The sequence below is a fragment of the Muntiacus reevesi genome, chromosome 3 (assembly GCF_963930625.1).
Source record: "Muntiacus reevesi chromosome 3, mMunRee1.1, whole genome shotgun sequence".
In the NCBI taxonomy this organism is placed as follows: Eukaryota; Metazoa; Chordata; class Mammalia; order Artiodactyla; family Cervidae; genus Muntiacus; species Muntiacus reevesi.
In genome coordinates, this window is record NC_089251.1 from 129,981,024 (window position 1) to 130,000,041 (window position 19,018).

At 51.9% G+C, this 19,018-nt stretch overlaps 1 protein-coding gene across 2 annotated transcripts; it reads left to right on the forward strand.

Annotated features, from left to right (window-relative positions):
- Nucleotides 1-28: 28 nt before the first annotated feature.
- ZNF142 (zinc finger protein 142) lies at nucleotides 29-18,714 on the forward strand. Of its 2 annotated transcripts, XM_065930558.1 has the most exons (10): nucleotides 29-131; nucleotides 387-539; nucleotides 3,091-3,404; nucleotides 5,534-6,133; nucleotides 7,422-7,556; nucleotides 8,725-9,549; nucleotides 12,060-12,237; nucleotides 13,165-16,093; nucleotides 16,848-16,953; nucleotides 17,894-18,714. In XM_065930558.1, exons 3-10 carry the CDS (start codon nucleotides 3,125-3,127, stop codon nucleotides 18,361-18,363), a joined length of 5,523 nt encoding a protein of 1,840 aa, XP_065786630.1. In that variant the 5' UTR covers nucleotides 29-131; nucleotides 387-539; nucleotides 3,091-3,124; the 3' UTR covers nucleotides 18,364-18,714. The 2 variants fall into 2 exon arrangements, with proteins under 2 accessions (XP_065786630.1, XP_065786631.1); XM_065930559.1 differs by lacking the exons at nucleotides 29-131; nucleotides 387-539 and having other exon boundaries at nucleotides 3,269-3,404; nucleotides 6,055-6,133.
- Nucleotides 18,715-19,018: the final 304 nt, after the last annotated feature.

Sequence of the window (19,018 nt, forward strand, 5' to 3'; positions counted from 1 at the left end):
AGAGAGGCCTCCATATGCCGCGGTCCTAGAGGCTTCTGGGCCGGAGGCGGTCGCACAAAGAGAGTCCCGGGAGGCCACTCCAGCCGCTGGACGACCATAGAGATGAGGCTCCTGCCCGCCTAGGGCCGGAGGTAAGCCGGAGGCTGCGGGGCGGGAACTAATAGGGTGAGCGGGCGGAGCAGGCCGGAGGCAAAAGTTTCTCAAACCGCAGGATGAGGGGTAGGCCTGGGCGATGGGAACGCTCGGGAGAAGTGCAGAAGGCATTACAGCGACGAGCGAGGCCCCAGCGCATCAGATCAGCACCCCCGGCGTCATTGCTATGGACCCCACCCGATTACCCGCTGCCTCTCCTTAGGACAGTAAGCATGACGATGCTCCCTCCTTAGCCTTGCAGGTTACAAAACGATTTTCCCGTTTGCCGGCAATTGTGATTCCCGCTCCCGCCCAAAGATGTGGACGCTGTCATCGCCTCCACTTTACAAACAGGAAAGCTGACGTCCCGGGAAGCGAGGGGACTACAATCTGTCCAAGGCCACGCGGTGAGTAGAGCCCACAGGCAAGTGGAAATCGGGTGCCTTGGTCCCCAGACCCGATCTCACTCTTTCCCCAGGCCTTCCCTTTGCCTTAATGTGGCCTTTCTCTTCCTCGGTACCGCTGCCCCGAAAATAACCTCATTTATTCTCTTGTGCCCACCCGTGTCCCACCTCACTCCGCCTTCCAGCGGCTGAAGGTTCTCAGTCTAGACGACACCCCCTCCTCCCTGGCTCCCTGTTAAGGCAATTTTTACCGGAGCTGGAAGATTGCTTAGAGCCGCGATAAGTGGAGTCGGTGGTTTCTAGAGAACCCTCTGAGGGCGGAAGTGCGCTGCCCTCACACCTTCTGAATTTCCCTAATCTGAGGCTTTTCAGTTGTAGAACTCTCACCTACAAAATGATTTTCTAGCCCTAGGCGCCGCTCACCTGACCTTCATGGCTTAGTTTCATGAAGTACTTATACTATTATCCTTAATTCCTAATACTCAGAGCAAACTAATTTTAGCAATGTATAACAAGATATGCAATTTAGTTGACATTCACTTCTGAGTTGAGTTCCAGTGTTCGATATTAGGTCATAGTCAATGAATGAGAAATTTCTCCAGATGTGTTACTTTATACATAAGGCACCTCTGGTTGGTTATCTTAGTAGAAGCCTAGCCTTGCATCTCCGTGTCTGCAGTTCTTAACTGTGTGTGAGTGTGTGCTCAGTCGTGTCCAACTCTTTGTGACCACATGGACTGTGGCCCGTCAGGCTCCTCTGTGCTTGGAATTCCCCAGGCAAGCATACTGGAATGGGTTGCCATTTCCTACTCCAGGGGATCTTCCCAACGCAGGGATCAAACCTGTGAGCCTTGCGTCTCTTGCATTGGCAGGCAGATTCTTTACCACTGCGTCACAGTTCTTCATTAGAATCCCTTGTCTGACTTGCATAGGCCATTGTGGTTTATGTTCAGTGAAGTGATAACTTCAGTAAAATCCACTCAGAAAGCTCCAAGTCTAGGGAGAGAGACTGACAAATAAATAGTGCAGTGTGACGTGTTTCTGATAGAGCTGTGTACGAGGTGCTATGAGGACCCAAGAGAGAGGAACTTCGATGAACTGTGTCAGGACGCCATCATGGTAAAGTGACATTTATTTATTCGGCTGCTCCAAGTCTGAGTTATCTTTGATCTTACTTGTGGCATGCAAACTCCTAGTTGTGGTATGTGGGATCTAGTTCCCTTACCAGGGACCCCTGCATTGGGAGCACAAGTCTTAGCTACTGGACTACCAGGGAAGTCCTTGTACAGATTTTTAAAGGATAGTTAGGAGCTGGTAAGCCAGACAAGAGAGCTGGCAAAGGGGAGAAGGCCCATCAAGCTGAGAGATGTATAGTATATAGAAGCAGAAGAGAATGTGGTGAGTCTGGGAAAGGGCAAATCAATGAAAAGTTGAATCACTGGCTCAGAGATCTTCTGCAGAGAGAGGTGGGAGATGAATCTAGAGAGGGCAGCAGGGCCAGATCATGAAGGAAGGGCTTTGAGCTAAGAAATAGTGAGATCCTAATATGTTAAGAGGGGAAGGGACTTCTGAGATCCCTTGAAAGTGAAAGTCGCTCAGTTGTGACCAACTCTTTGCAACCCCACAGACCATACAGTCCATGGAATTCTCCAGGCCAGAATACTGGAGTGGGTAGCCTTTCCCTTCTCCAGGGGATAATTCCAACCCAGGGATCAAACCCAGGTCTCCCACGTGGCAGGTGGATTCTTTACCAGCTGAGCCACAAGGCAAGCCCAAGAATACTGAAGTGGATAGCCTATCCCTTCTCCGGCACATCTTCCCAACCCAAGAATTGAACTGGGTGTCCTACATTGCAGGTGGAGTCTTTACCAGCTGAATCAGGGAAGCCCTGATAGCTTGGCCCCACCCAATTTTGTTGCAGATAAGAGAACTGAGATCCAGATTGCTTACTGATATGACAAATTTCACTTAGCTTCAAGAAACAGTCTTTAGTATATGGGTCACAACTTCTTGTCTCTTTCCTATATTCACCCCTATTATCATTTTTATGCTTTTTGTTTTAAACATTGTCTTCTTTTTTTCTCCTTTAGCTGTGAACTTTATTGTTTGAATATTTGCAACTATTATCCTATATACAAATTTTAATTTCTTACAAAACTCTGTATTCCATATTGCTAGGTCACTTCACTTTCCATTTTATGCCACATTTCTATCAAGAGATATTTCCCCAAATCACAATCTACCTGATTGTGTGTTGCTGCTGTTGTTTAGTTGCTAAGTTGTGTCCAACTCTGTGATGCCCTGGACTGTAGCCCCCCAAGCTCCTCTGTCCATGAGATTTCCCAGGCAAGAATACTGGAGTGGGTTGCCATTTCCTTCTCCAGGTAAACATTGTCTTAAAAAGAAAATGTCTATGTTAATTAGGTATGGCATGCTGCCATGCAAGGAGATGCCTAATTGGGGCAGGCACTGGACTGTGCACCCACACCAAGTGGGAAGAAAGTGAGAGGTCTAATTATATGTTGTTTGATTTTTCTTCTGGTTGGTTTATCAGCATATAAGAAGCCACAGCACAGAAACTGGTGGTGATGACAGACACCGTGTTGGACTCACAGCCAGCCAACAGCACTGGGGAGATGGATGGACTGTGCCCTGAGCTACTGCTGATCCCCCCACCTCTCTCTAACCATGGAATCCTAGAGCCTATCCAGAGCCCCTGTCCTTCTGGGAACCCTCCACCTTTGCCTCCTGACCCAGGCTGCCTGTTGGTAGAAACCACAGCCACTGAAGAGGACACAGGGAACATGGAAATCATTGTGGAAGCAGTAGCTGGAAATCTGTCCCCAGGTGCTCCTGGAGAGACTCCAGGTATAAACACAGCTGCTAGCAGGGCAGTAGGATAAGCCAGCCTGTTTTTTGTCTGTGCTATTTTTGATCCTTGTCTATAAACAAGATGAAGACACAAGGTAGCATCCTATTTTTATACTTAGAGATGTTGTAATTTGATTTGCAGTTGGTGAATGTTGATTGGAGGCTGGAAAGTTGATTGGTGCACAACTTGTACCAAGCTTTTGGCAGTCTATCCCTGAGAGGGCTTCATGTCTGCTAGGCGGTAATCCAGGAGGGTAGACCTTTCTGACATCTCTGCCCAATTCTTACTGCTATAGTCTTCAGGAATTCTTTTCTCCACATTGACCCTCCCACCCAGGGACTGTAGCCAGGGTTTAGGCAAAAGGCCCAGCCTCTCTGCACCACCCAGGGCTTGGCAGGGCTTCCTAGAGGTAATCTGCTATTTCCCTGCTCTGATATCTTGTGGATAACATATTTAACTCACCCAAGGCATGCGTTATGACTGGGAGTTGAACAATTTATATTTATGTTAGAAGAAAGATTCTCCCTGTTATTCTTCCTACAACTTCCTATTTTTGGGTAGCTTCCCTGTTTTTTAACTGTCATCTTCCAGCTACAATTGTACCAATTTTCCTTGGCAGTGTGCAAAGAATACTGGGAAAGATAAGGTAGTTTGATCATATAATATTTCTAAACTTTAATGTGGTGAAATAAATAGTAAATAAATTGAGAAGGAACCTAGAAAGACATTTGCAGTATATAAGAAGAGTTAATATCTTTAAAATTCAAAGAGCTTTACAATAAGAAAAAGAAACAGTTTGTTTTTTTTTTTAAAGAGGGAAAAAGAAACCTACATGCAATTCACTAAAAAAAAAAAAAATAGTCACTAACCATAATCTCACTAACAGACAAATTCCAGTTAAAAATACCTATGAGATGCCACTTCTGTTTTGCAACACTTGGGCAAAAATTAAGCATTTTTTTTTAAATAAAACTAGTGTTGGTGAGGCTATGGGAAGCAGACACTATCTTATATTTTATGGAGAGTATAAATTAGTGTGATCTTTTGAAGGTTAATTTATCCACATAACAAAATTTAAATGAGTGTACTTTGACCCAGTAATTCCACTTCTAGGAATCTGTTCTATAGAATGTGTCCAATACACACACAAAGATACAGGAATAAGGATGTGTGGGGCAGCTTTCTATAAGTGTTTGGAAACAACCCAGATATCCATCAGTAAGAGTGATTTTATTTTGCTTTATCCATGCTCTGAAGTATCGTGAACTGGACAAAAAAAATATGAGCTAGATCTAAATGTACTACTTTTAGATAAAATTATCTTTGATATATAGCAAGTAGAAAAAAGAAAAAACAAATTATGAAAATGTGACCCCATGAGGCCTGAAAGGATATAGACCAAATTGTGTGTGTGAGGCTGGGAGGAGGATATTCTTATATAGATATGCTGTTGCTCTGAATTTTTATTTAAACAAAGAAAAATATAAAGAGAAAAAAGACCACCAGAATGCAGGACAAACCTGGACTCCACCATTAACAAGCATGGTGGCCTTAACCTTGCAGAATCCTAGGTCCCTCTTCTCACAGGGCAGTTGGAGGACCAAGTGAAAGTGATCCCTAAGCCTTTCTTTGTCAAGGTCCTGCCATTACTTAAGAAATGGCAGCAATTACTATGAATGTGACTTGGCTCATTTCAGAAAGGATGTCCTCCATTTTATGAGTCACTGTGCATTTGAAAGTCTTTTCATAGAATATAAAAGTAAACATATATAGCGTCATGTATGTCACAGAGGTTATCCCCAGATTGTCATTTTCTTCTTGTGAGAGTTTCTAATTTTTTATTTGGGCAAAATGTATCACCTTTTCTTAATGCTTTTTGGATTTGGTTAATGCTTGTTACTTTCACTTCACAAATATTTATGAAATGCCTACTTTGTGCTGAGTATCATGTAAGATAGACCATCCTTGACCTTAGGGGCTTACAGTCAGGTGTTGAATCAGACTTAAGTCCACCTCCATTCCACAGACATGAAAAGGTCCACTTATATTTTCTGCTGGTAACTAACTCCTCTGAGTCTCATTCTGTCTGATTCTGTGCCTTTCTCTGTCGGTCCTCTGCCTACAGGTGTCCTGGTAAAAGTGGTGGAGGTGTACTTCTGTGAGCGCTGTGAGCAGAGCTTCGCAGAGCCCACTCTGCTGGCCCTGCACCAGTGCACTGAGACCCTTATTCAGCCCGTGCAGGGCCTCCCTACCCCACCCTGCTCTGTAGAGCTGCCCCCAAGCAACCTCACTCTCCCCGGCCCTCTGCAGGGCCAGAGCCCACCAGATAGCCCCCTGCAATGCCCTGTGTGTAGACAAGAGTTTGCCCAACCCCAGGCCCTGAAGAGCCACTTCAAGATGCACCGGGGCACCCCCGACACCTTCTCCTGCCCAGAGTCTGGCTGTGTGTTCTCCACTCAAGAGCGCACGGGGCTCCAGCAGCACCTGAGGCAGACCCACAGAGCGCTTCCGGTGCCCTGTTCCTTCCGGGGCTGCCCCCTGCTCTTTGGGAGCCAGCAGGGCATGGAGCTGCACCGGCAGGCCCATTACCCTTTCCACTGCAACCGCTGCAGCTTCGTGGGCTCCAACGTCAAACTCTTCCGGCAGCATCAGCGGAGTCACGGGGCCAGGATGCAGCGAGAACCGTCTGCTGTAACAGGTCTTCCATCCCAGGAGCTGCTGCCAGGTATGGGGTCAAGGGCCTAGCAGTCCCCTGACTGTTCCAGGCACTCCCCTGCCTGGAACACAGCTGCAGTCAGTCTGTAGAAGAGGTAGTTGTTACAGATGCCATGAATGTATGCATGAATTTAAGAGAATCCAGAGTAGTGGCTCAGGAGGTCAGAATTACTGACTGATGTGGGAAGGCATCTAGACATCCTGGACCAGGCAATGAATGAAGATTAGCTTAGGCTACACTGAAATGATTTAACCAGCATCTCTTCTGATCCATCTCAGAACTTTCTGAGGGTGGAAGCTAAATTGCTCTGCCCGTCAGTGGCTGTAGCCACTGGTGGAATGCCTGTAGACTCCTGTTAGAGCAAGTGGAATTAGGCAGGAGAAGCTGGGGTTATTTTAAAAAGAAACCTTCAATGAGGTGGTGCTTCAGTGATTCTTATTCCTGGTGGTCTCAAAAAGAGAGCATGAGGTAAGTAGAGGAGCAGGAGGAAGTAGAGAAATCAAACCAGTGGGGCCAGGGTTCTGATGAGAGAATTTGCCTTGCTAACACTGATTTGTGCTGTGGTACAAACAGAAGATTCTTCTTTCCTGGAATGAAAAAGTCATACATCTTGGCCTTACCATGACAGCTGCCTCTAATGAGACACAGAAGGAATGGGTTTAGGAGCGCAGGGTGTGTCCCTGAATTGCTGAGTTGGATTTTGCAGTAGATGTTTAGCTCAGGGATGTTCACCCGCACTGAGCCACCAACTGTTGGCCCTGGGGACCTGAGTCAAGGAAGTACCGTCTAGTCTGTCCTCTACCTCTGTGCCCCTCTCCCCACTCCAGTGACCTCAAAGCTCTTACCTTCAAGGGGTCTGAGTTTGGTGTTATCCGAGGTTTGATTTACTTTGTGAAAGTCATTCAGTCATGTCCAACTCTTTGCAACCCCATGGACTATAGCCTGGCAGGCTACTCTGTCCATGGGATTCTCCAGGCCAGTATACTAGAGTGGGTAGCCATTCCCTTCTCCAGCGGATCTTCCCACCCCAGGGATCGAACCCAGGTCTCGTACATTGCAGATGGATTCTTTACTGTCTGAGCCGCTAGTGAAGCCCTTGATTTACTTTAGACTGGAGCATTACTAACAGCTTAGCTCCTGGTCTTTCTGTCCCCGTGGAAATAAATGTATGTGCTTAGAACCCAGGATTTTCTTATGCTACACGGTGAGAGGTGATTCTTCCCAGTCAGTAAGAGGGAAATTCGAGCACTCAGTGCTGTACTGGCTTCTCTAGTCATCAAGTTCTTTATACCTACAGCTTCCAAAGTGCCTCCAGGAACAGGAGAGCCTTCAGAGGAGACAGGAGCACCCTTACCTGGGCAGGAGTCAGCGGAAGAGGATATGGAGGAGTGTGGTAGCCTGAAGAGCTCCCAGAAAGCCCTGGAGCTGGAAGGTAATGACATGATGGGCTTGAACCTCTTGGTGGGGAGGAACAGATGGGGGTGGGGGGCCTGGCATTGAGGCTCAGGGGTTTGGTTTTCTGAGTTTTGGTTCACATCCTTCCATTTCTAACATTCTTCTTCGACACAACTAGTGGGGAAGTGATAGATGGGCACAGTCCCTGGTGACACAATGCATGTGGACTAAGTCACTTCAGTCTGACTCTGTGCAACCCTCTAGCCTTCCAGGGTCCTCTGTCCATGGGATTTTCCAGACAGGAATACTGGAGTGGGTTGCCGTGCCCTCCTCTAGGCGATCTTCCCAACCCAGGGATTGAACCTGTGCTTCTTACATCTACCTGCATTGATAGACAGGTTCTTTGTCTACCTGCATTGACAGGCGGGTTCTTTACCGCTGGTGCCACCTGGGAAGACCCTGGTGATGCAGGGGAAAAGTAAATAGCATTTTCTCTCGGCACTGGCTTTCCTCAGGCAGAAGACTCTTCTGTGGGGAGAGAGAGGGTGATATTCATAGTATGAAGATGCCAGAGGTTATCCTCTGGCAGCCTGTCTTGTATGACATGGAGCCCCCTAGGACTGCATTTCTGAACCCTTGCATTCCCGGTTTTCCATCTGAGTAGAACAGCATCTGAAGCCCATCCCACAGGGAGTATATTTACCAACAAATGACCAGGAAGGATCTGAGTATATTTATTACCAGCTCTCTGACTGGAGTATTCAGATGTAGGAGTACTTTACCTTGTCTTCCCTCTGCTCAATCCCTGTGAGGTCCCTCTCCTTCCAACCAGCACTCCTGATTCATCTACCTGCCCCCATGGAGGGCAGGAGGAACAAGAATGTTCCATCAAGATTGTTCTTTTGAGCTTTTCTGGATAGAGGCTCAGGGATAGAGGGTGGCTGGGTGAAGCACTTCTTACAGGCCACACCATGATCTGAGAAGTCCTTGTGATTTTCTTTCTCTAAATACTTGAATGTCTTATCTCTTCTTTGAGCCTGCAGAGTTTGAAATACTCCTGTTTGGTTTCCCGGAGAGAAAGGAGCGAGGCCATGCAGGCATGCATGTTTTGTCTGGGCAAACTGTGGTTCTCCCAACATCCGGTCAGTCCCTGGCCTACCGAAGAATCTCACTGTCAACCCTCCCCGCCTTTTTCCCTCTCCCAGGCACTGTGGCTTCTGGCACCGAGTCCCTCTTCAAGACCCACATGTGTCCAGAATGCAAGCGCTGCTTCAAGAAGCGAACTCACCTGGTGGAGCACCTCCACCTCCACTTCCCAGACCCCAGTCTCCAGTGCCCCAACTGCCAGAAGTTCTTCACCAGTAAGAGCAAGCTCAAGACCCACCTGCTGCGGGAGCTGGGCCAGAAGGCCCACCGCTGCCCGCTGTGCCATTACAGCGCTGTAGAGAGGAATGCCCTCAACCGCCACATGGCCAGCATGCACGAGGACATCTCCAACTTCTACTCGGACACCTACGCCTGTCCCGTCTGCCGGGAGGAGTTCCGCCTCAGCCAGGCCCTGAAGGAGCACCTCAAGAGCCACACCGCGGCTGCCGCGGCTGAGCCACTGCCCCTCCGCTGCTTCCAGGAGGGCTGCAGCCACACGGCACCCGACCGCAAGGCCTTCGTGAAGCACCTGAAGGAGACCCATGGGGTGCGGGCCGTGGAGTGCCGCCACCACTCATGCCCCATGCTCTTCGCCACAGCAGAAGCAATGGAGGCCCACCATAAGAGCCACTATGCCTTCCACTGCCCCCACTGTGACTTCGCCTGCTCCAACAAGCACCTGTTCCGCAAACACAAGAAGCAGGGCCACCCCGGCAGTGAAGAGCTGCGCTGCACCTTCTGCCCCTTTGCCACCTTCAACCCGGTGGCCTACCAGGACCACGTGGGCAAGATGCACGCTCACGAGAAGATCCACCAGTGCCCCGAGTGCAGCTTTGCCACCGCCCACAAGAGGGTACTCATCCGCCACATGCTGCTGCACACCGGTGAGATGGCTTCCACCCTTTCCTCGCTCCGTGTCGTGGGGGCGATGACGGTGATGATGGCAGCAAACGGGAGTTTTCCGTGTGTGCCGGGCACATGGTGGGGTTTTGCATACATTGCATAGGACTCATGAGGTAAATCTAGCATCTGAAGTCCACAAATAAGCCTTAAGCTGAATGTCTATCAGCTCAGAAAGTGGTTAGGCTGAGATTTGAATCCAGGCCCTCTGACCCAGGGGTTTCCCTGGTGGCTCAGACAGTAAAGCATCTACCTGCAATGCGGGAGACCTGGATTTGATCCCTGGTCAGGAAGATCCCCTGGGGAAGGGAATGGCAACCCACTCTAGTACTCTTGCATGGAAAATTCCATGGCCAGAGGAGTCTGGTAGGCTACAATCCACGGGGTCACAAAGAGTTGGACACAACTGTGCAACTTGACTTTCACTCTCCTCTGACCCAGACCCTGTGCTCTTGTGCCTCACCTTTAATGCCCTGGTGGGTTTTGCCCACCCCTAGTCAGGCATGTTTGGGAGAAGGCAATGCCACCCCACTCCAGTACTCTTGCCTGGAAAATCCCGTGGACGGAGGAGCCTGGTAGGCTGCATTCCATGGGGTCGAGAAGAGTCGGACATGGTTGAGCGACTTCACTTTCAATTTTCACTTTTATGCATTGGAGAAGGAAATGGCAACCCACTCCAGTGTTCTTGCCTGGAGAATCCCAGGGATGGGGTTGCAGAGTCGGACACGACTGAAATGACTTAGCAGCAGCAGTAGCAGCAGCAGTCAGGCATGTTTACCCAGCCTGTTAAAGCAAAGAAGCCCAAACCAGGACAGATGCCTGCCTTTGTAATTCAAGTCCTGTGATGTGCTGTGAGAGATGGGGCTAAGGGGACTGAGCCATCCTTATATGTTATAGCCTTGGCAGCCATGACGCTGAAACATGATCACGTCTCATGGCCTGAAAGTTGCAGGTTTTTCAACTCAGACTCTTTAATTGGTTATTAGCATTACTGATACTTTGAGTGAAAACCAAATCAGGCTCCCTGGCTATACAGCATCTGCCCATTTGTGATCTCTTTGTAAGCATTAAAGTTTCATTAATTTGGGAGGGCAGTTTTTAGGCAACTTATAGCAAAGCCATTGTTTTTCCCATTAAACAGTTCATTTCTATACAGGCTTTAGTCACAAAATCTCATTGGGGGGGGGGGCTTTCCTAAAACCTCACATCAATATAGGCGTATTTTCTTTTATTGTACTTCACTTTATCATTCTTAGCAGATGCTGTGTTTTTTATAAACTGAAGTTTTGTGGCAACCCTGCATTGTCAGGTGATGGTTAGCATTTTTTAGCAGTATTTTTTAATCAAAGCCTTCACATTGTTTTGTTAGAATGCTGTTACACACTTGATAGGCTGCACTGCAGCATGTGAACATAACGTTTTTATGTGTACTGGGAAACCATGAAATTTGTGTGACTCACCTTGTTGCAGTACGTGCTTTACTGCAATGGTCTGGAACTGAGCCCACAGTGTCTCTGAGGTATGTTTGTATAGCACTTTACAGTTTATGGAGTTCTTTCGTATTTATTATTCATAACAATCTTGTGAGGAAGGCAGGTAAAGATGAGAGACCCTGAACATTTAAATGGCCTGTTTCAGGATCCCACAGCTGGTACTAGAACCAGAGCCAGCTGGGTGCTTTTCTTTCACCGTCAGGGGAGGAGCTGAGTGGGTGGCAGGGGCCTCCAGGAAAGGTCTTTAAAGGAATATGGCCCTAGCCTTACCAGCCAGTGCCAGGTCTTGACCAATTTACAGGGACAGCTCGTCCTTGAGTCCTCTGGGGCATCTTATTTAAACTTCATGTCTACTATGTGAGGTCAGTATTTTTGTGTTCCCACCCCTCACCTTTTTGGAAACCAGGAAACTTGAGACTTAGAGGGGATAAATTACCTGCCCAAGGCCACAGAGTAGTAAACTGGACTTTCAGCCACTGCATAATAGCTCTGGTTTCTCTGTTCCTCAGCTTCTTCCTCTGTAAAATGGGGTAATCAGAACACCTGCCTCGCAGGGCTGTTGTGAGGATTCAGTAAGGGGAGGCATTTTTATAAAGTGCTCAGAAAGGCGCCTGGCACATAGCACTGTGTAAATGTCAGCTATTAATATCTTTATGACTGTGTCGGACTCCAGAGTCAGAGCTGGTAACCACTATGTCGTATTGCCTAATTTCTCCCTCCTCCTCTTCCACAGAACTAAGTGGATTGGGCTAAGTGGAGCAGTTGGCCATCAGTGCCAGTAAGCCGTATAACACATCTAGAACTGACTTTGAGAAAAGCTGGGTCTTCGTTTCCGTCCATCTCCCGTGGTGTCGGGGTGGAGGCGTGGTCATCCAAGAGGGCCCTGGGGCAGCGCTGACTCTGCCCCCAGCACCTCAGCTTCCGCTCCTGCTGGCCATCAGGGCATCCCTCAGGGGCTCCACGTCTGACCCGTGTCCTCTCCCCGCTCACCCCACCCACAGGTGAGAAGCCCCACAAGTGTGAGCTGTGCGACTTCACTTGCCGCGACGTGAGCTACCTGTCCAAGCACATGCTGACCCACTCCAGCAGCAAGGACTACATGTGCACCGAGTGCGGCTACGTCACCAAGTGGAAGCACTACCTCAGCGTGCACATGCGCAAGCACGCGGGCGACCTCAGGTGTGAGCGCACGCGCGCCCTCCCTCGCCCCGCGACCTGGGGTTAAGCTGGCCGCAGCCAGCTCCCAGCCCCGTGAGAGACTCCTCCTCACCCCTCCGCTCCTGTCACCGCCGGTCCACTGCCTCCAGCTGACCTCTGCCTGTGGCCCAGGCCGCACAGTGAGCCCCCTCTGGGCTCAGGGAAGGGAGTGCAGACCCAGAGGGGAGGCCCGGAGACTGAGGTGACATTTGAGCTCTGAGCCCAGTCCTGGTGACGTCGATGGGCTATGCTTGTGACCCCGATCCTGGCACTTCCACATCCCAGCAAGTTCCCCTCTGACCCGTGGATACAGCTGGCTAGGGGGTCTGTCCTTAGCTTTCACGCCTCTGTGGAGAGTGGGCACTCGGTGCAGAAACCTGCCCGAGGGTCTGTAGCCATGTCAGCACCCTGGAAGTCTGCAGAAGTTTGCCGACTCATGATATCTTCCCTTTAGGAAGAAACATAGATTAAGAGTTGGAACACAAGCCCTGAAGCTAGACTGTCTCTGCCCTTCACTTCCTTTGTAACTTGAGGCAAGTTATTAACTTCTGTGCCTTAGTCTCCTCTCTGATAAAATGGAGATACCTAGTTCATAGGGTAGCAGAAAAGACGATTCAGTTAGACGACGAGGGACTTCCCCGGCAGTGCAGTGGTCAAGACTTTGCCTTCCAATGCACCAGGTACGGGTTCGATCCCTAGTTGGGGAACCAAGATCCCACATGCCTCGCGGCCAAAAAACCAAAACATAAAACAGAAGCAATATTGTAGCACATTTAATAAAGACTTTTAAGAAAATGTTTTAAATAAATCAGATGACACATGTACAAGTGAGTGTGGAACGTGGCCCATGGTATGAATTTATGAGTGACTGGTAGTGGCTAATAATTGTGACCTTTCTCTCTTTGCCAGATACCAGTGCAACCAGTGCTCCTATCGCTGCCACCGGGCTGATCAGCTGAGCAGCCACAAGCTGCGGCACCAGGGCAAGTCCCTGATGTGTGAGGTGTGCGCCTTCGCCTGCAAGCGGAAGTACGAGCTGCAGAAGCACATGGCTTCCCAGCACCACCCCGGTACGCCGGCGCCGCTCTACCCCTGCCGCTACTGCAGCTACCAGAGCCGCCACAAGCAGGCGCTGCTGAGCCACGAGAACTGCAAGCACACCCGCCTGCGCGAGTTCCGCTGCGCCCTCTGTGACTACCGCACCTTCAGCAACACCACGCTCTTCTTCCACAAGCGCAAGGCCCATGGCTACGTGCCCGGCGACCAGGTCTGGCAGCTCCGCTGTGCCAGCCAGGAGCCAGAAGGGGCCAGGCAGTGCCCAACACCCTCACCAGACTCAGAGCCTGCAAGTCAACTGTCTGCCCAGCCTGAGGGGCCAGACCACGACCCAGGGGCTGTGATGGACCCCACCCTGATCCAAGCCCTGCCAGAGACCAGCGAGGAGGGCAGTGCTGGGAAACAGGACAGCAGCGAGGTTCCCCAGGGGGACGACCTGGTTGGCAGCCCCAGTCCAGCGGAGGTAGACGAGGGCGGCTGCACACTACACCTCGAGGCCCTGGGAGTCGAGCTGGGACCTGTGGCTGACCCGCCCCTTGAGGAGGTCATGGAAACAGCTCCTGTGGAGTTCAGGCCCCTGGACCCCTCTGGGCCCCTGAGCCTGGAAGGACCAGAGGGAACTTTGACAGAGCTGTCTACCTTTGAGGGTGCTGGAACTTCCGACTTAGGTGCTGAAGAGCCCATTCTGGAAAAGTCAGTCTCTCAGCCCCCAACCAATCCCCCTTCCTCAGAGGAGCCCCCAGATGGCTGGGAGGGAACCTTCAAGGCAACTATACCCACCGAGACAGCACCCCTGCCCCAGCTCCCTGAATCTGAGTCATTACTCAAGGCCCTAAGGAGGCAGGACAAAGAGCAGGCAGAGGCATTGGTGCTGGAAGGGCGAGTCCAGATGGTCGTGATTCAGGCAGAGGGGAGAGCTTTCCGCTGCCCACACTGCCCATTCATCACCCGCCGGGAGAAGGCCCTGAGTCTGCACTCCAGGGCTGGGTGCCAGGGCCGCCGAGAGCCCCTGCTCTGCCCCGAGTGCGGCGCTAGCTTTAAGCAGCAGCGTGGCCTCAGCACACACCTGCTGAAGAAGTGCCCCGTTATGCTCAGAAAGAACAAGGGCTTGTCCAGACCAGATTCACCCATCGCTCTGCAGCCTCTGCCCCCGGGCACCGCGGCCTCAGAGGATGCAGAAGGTGGGAAGCCCCCAGCTGCACCATTAGAAGAAGAAATCGTGCTCCCAAGAGATGCTCCTTCCGAGGCTTCTAGGGAGCCAGAGAAGATAGGCGAGCCTCTTGCCGTGCTCCCTGGTTCTACAGTCCCTCCTGTGGGAGACTCCTTGCCCTCAGAGGCCCCTGAGAAGTTCCACTTCGAGCAGGGCAAGTTTCACTGCAACTCATGCGCGTTCCTCTGCTCTCGCCTCTCCTCCATCACCTCTCATGTGGCTGAGGGCTGCCGGGGTGGACGCGGGGGAGGAAAGCGAGGGGCCGTCCAGACCCAGCCTGCCCTGTCCCCGCTGAGCAGCGGGGATTCTGCACCCCTGAGCAGTGGGAGTATAGAGCGCAGCCCGGGGGATGGGGAGCCGGCTCTGCTGCCAAAGCAGAAGGCGGCCCGCTTCTCTTGCCCCACGTGTCCCTTTAGCTGCCAGCAGGAGCGGGCTCTGCGGACTCACCAGACCCGGGGCTGCCCCCTGGAGCCCTCTGGAGAGCTGCGCTGCGGCCTCTGCCCCTTCACTGCTCCCGCCGCTGCCGCCCTGAGGCTCCACCAGAAGCGCCGGCACCCCGCCGCTGCCCCGGCCCCAGCCCGAGGCCCCCGGCCCCCTCTGCAGTGCGGGGACTGCGGCTTCACCTGTAAGCAGAGCCGGTGCCTGCAGCAGCACCGACGGCTGAAGCACGAGGGGGTGAAGCCACATCAGTGCCCCTTCTGCGACTTCTCCACCACCCGACGGTACCGGCTCGAGGCCCACCAGTCCCGACACACAGGGGTTGGCCGCATCCGCTGCAACTCCTGCCCTCAGACGTTCGGTACCAACTCCAAACTGCGCCTGCACCGGCTGAGGGTGCACGACAAAACGCCGACCCACTTCTGTCCCCTCTGTGACTACAGCGGCTACCTCCGCCATGACATCACCCGCCACGTCAACAGCTGTCACCAGGGCTCCCCAGCTTTTGCCTGCACTCGGTGCGAGGCCCAGTTCAGCTCTGAGACGGCACTCAAGCAGCACGCGCTGCGCCGGCACCCGGAGCCCTCGCTGCCTGCCCCCGGCTCTCCAGCGGAGGCCGCCGAGGGTCCCCTGCACTGCACCCGCTGCGGGCTGCTGTGCGCCAGCCCCGCCAGCCTGCGGGGGCACACCCGGAAGCAGCATCCCCGGCTGGAGTGTGGGGCCTGCCAGGAGGCCTTCCCCAGCCGGCCGGCACTGGACGAGCACCGGAGGCAGCAGCATTTCAGCCACCGCTGCCAGCTCTGTGACTTTGCTGCCCGGGAGCGGGTGGGCCTGGTGAAGCACTACTTGGAGCAGCACGAGACTTCCGAGGCAGCGGCAGCCTCGGCCGGGGAGGGGGACTCCGGTCAGCCCCCTCTGCGCTGCCCCTTCTGTGACTTTGCCTGCCGCCACCAGCTGGTGCTCGATCACCACGTGAAAGGGCACGGGGGCACCCGGCTCTACAAGTGCACGGACTGTGCCTACAGCACCAAGAACCGGCAGAAGATCACCTGGCACAGCCGTATCCACACCGGGGAAAAGCCCTACCGCTGTCACCTCTGTCCCTATGCGTGCGCGGACCCCTCCCGCCTCAAGGTAAGGTCAGGGGCCATGGGATCCGGAAACGGAAGGAAGGCGGGCTGCCGAGTGAAAGCCCCATGGGTTCTCTAAGCCTGACTCTTCCATGTGTTAGCTCTGTGACTTGGGTCAAGTCCCTTAACTTCTCCAAGCCTCAGGTCGCTCATCTCTGAGAAAAGGGGATAATACTGCATAGGGTTGTTACAAAGGTAGAATTCCAGGACTTCCTGGTGGTCCAGTGGTTAAGACTCCGTGCTCCCAGTGCAGGGGGCGTGGATTCAATCCCTGGTCAGGGAACTAAGATCCCCCATGCCTCGTAGCCGAAAAAGATAGAATTCCATAATATATGCTTGGCATGTGATAAAGGCATTGTAGATAATCTAGATAATAATAGCTAACATTTTTTGAGCACTTACACTGTATGTTGGGCATTAATTTTAATCCTTATGAAAATATGAAATATACTTTTACTGTTTCCCATTTTTAATAAACTGAGAATTAGGGGTTAGGTTGCCCAAAGACACAGCTAAATGAATGGCACAGCTGAGATGAGGTATACCTGAGGTTGGCCAAATGGATCAGGGTGGTGTCCGAGTGACTGGCCGAGGGGATCTGATTGGCAGTTGGGGGTGGGGGGTGGGATGGGTCAGCTTGGTGCAGGGAACAGGATTATCTGCCAGCAATTTCTCTGCCTGCTTGCCCTATTTCCATGTCCAGTGAGTACCCATTAGGCACATGTTCTCTGGGTGCTCTCTGCTCTTCTCTCCTCCAGTACCATATGCGGATCCACAAGGAGGAACGGAAGTATCTATGCCCTGACTGTGGCTACAAGTGCAAGTGGGTCAACCAGCTCAAGTACCACATGACCAAGCACACAGGTGAGTCTGCGTGGTTTCCACAGGCCCGAGGGGCTCCCCTGTGCCGTGGCACACCCAGCCTCCCTGAGTGTGGTGTATGTCCTTATGCAGATTTGGGATGCATATCAGTTTTCACATCAGGGGTAGTGGGTCAACTAAAAGGCCAGAATAACTTTCCAACCCACTGAAAGCCTATGAGAATCAGGAGAGGTGAACCTGGGGGTCTGGGCATGTGTACTTTGCAAAACCTTCTCAGGGGATTTTGGCACAAGGTCACCCCTTTCCTGTTGAGAACCCCCAACTCGAGCATGAGGAACCAGATCTATCTGGTTCCTGTGGAGACAGGATGGAACTATTGTGAGTGAGGAGGCGAAAAGTAGAGGGCTCGCCTGTTTTAACTTGTCCTTTTTTTCCCTCCTGAGTAGAGTCCATGGACCACAGGTTCTCAGAACGGTTAATGATGGTGTGTCTTGATCACTGCATATGGCCCACCCTATAAGGGAATTAACCAGGTGCATTTCAAGACCCTCTGCCTCTATGGATGGCACTACTTTTTACCTCTACGTCTTCCCTCTTAAGTATTTTCTTTTACTTCCTGAGTTGAACAAGGAACTGTATTTAAACAGATTCCCAGTTCCATGAGTACTCCAGGACCAAAATGGGGTTGGAATTCCACTTGTAGAAAACTTAGCATATTTGAGTCTTTATTGCTGTCAGATGGCTACTTAGGGGTCCAGTTAGTTACCAGCATCCATTGAGCACCCACTGTCTACAAGGGGTTCTGTGGAGGAAGAAGGGCAGCACATCAGACAGGATCGGAGCATTCCAGAGACACGGTCCTTAGTCAGCTGGCTGGCTGCGTTCCTTATGTCCCAGGATCACAGTGGCACTTCTGGTCCACGAATCCTTGTTCCACCTCTTTCAGTGGCGACCTGTTCCCTGTCCTTCCCCCATCCCACAGGACTGAAGCCATACCAGTGTCCCGAGTGTGAGTACTGCACCAACCGGGCCGACGCACTGCGCGTGCACCAGGAGACACGGCACCGGGAAGCTCGGGCCTTCATGTGTGAGCAGTGCGGCAAAGCCTTCAAGACACGCTTCCTGCTGCGCACCCACCTGCGCAAACACAGCGAAGCCAAGCCCTACGTGTGCAATGTGTGCCACCGGGCTTTCCGCTGGGCTGCCGGCTTGCGCCATCACGCCCTCACCCACACCGACCGCCATCCCTTCTTCTGCCGCCTCTGCAGCTACAAGGCCAAGCAGAAATTCCAGGTGGTCAAGCACGTGCGCAGGCACCACCCTGACCAGGCTGACCCCAACCAAGGCGTGGGCAAAGACCCCACCACCCCCACGGTGCACCTGCACGACGTGCAACTGGAGGACCCTGGCCCGCCTGCTCCCGCTGCTCCGCCCACTGGACCCGAGGGCTGAATGCACCCCCCTCCCAGACACGAGGAGGGTGCGGACCCATGTGCAGACTGGACCTAAGGGCTGAGCCCCCACACCTCCCAGACACAAGGAGGGTGTGGACCCATGTGCAGACTGAACCCAGAGCTAGCCTTAGGAGCTCAGGGCTGTGGGAGGGGCTGGCTTCAGGGCATAAATGAGGCTGGAACTCTCCTGGGAACCCTCCTGGCCCGTAGTACTTCGAAGTTGATATAAAAGAGAGACCTGGACCACAAATTGATTTCTGTTGAGGCACACTGTGTTTTTGACCTGTGTGTTCCTAATTTCTTCACCTTCGCCCCACCAAAGTCCTATAAGATCGTGGATTACCCATTTCATTTTCTCTTTCCTTCTTAACTGTGTCAAGTTCCTGTCTTCTCAGCATCCTCAAAACAGTTGTATCTAACCGCATGTGCCATTGTGCCCACTGCTCCATAAAGCATGGTTAAATGATTCGTAGCTTATATAGACTCTTCCATGTCCCCGACTTTAATACTGCCAGGCTGTCTCTTAGTCCTGTCCCCTCTCAGGCCTCTGCCTCTCCTTTGTCTCTGCTGAGTGATTGGTTCTGAAACAGGACCAGGTCTATCTTCTGTCTGTCCTAGAGCCTGAGTCAGCCCTTGTCCTGCTCCTTATTTCC

Bases quoted from the DNA above. Each gene is read 5' to 3' on its own strand.
- ZNF142 (XM_065930558.1), top strand. From the start codon at position 3,125: ATGACAGACACCGTGTTGGACTCACAGCCAGCCAACAGCACTGGGGAG. The intron at 16,094-16,847 runs GTAAGGTCAGGG...TCTCTCCTCCAG, and splicing joins CGGACCCCTCCCGCCTCAAG to TACCATATGCGGATCCACAA. The intron at 16,954-17,893 runs GTGAGTCTGCGT...CCCATCCCACAG, and splicing joins CCACATGACCAAGCACACAG to GACTGAAGCCATACCAGTGT.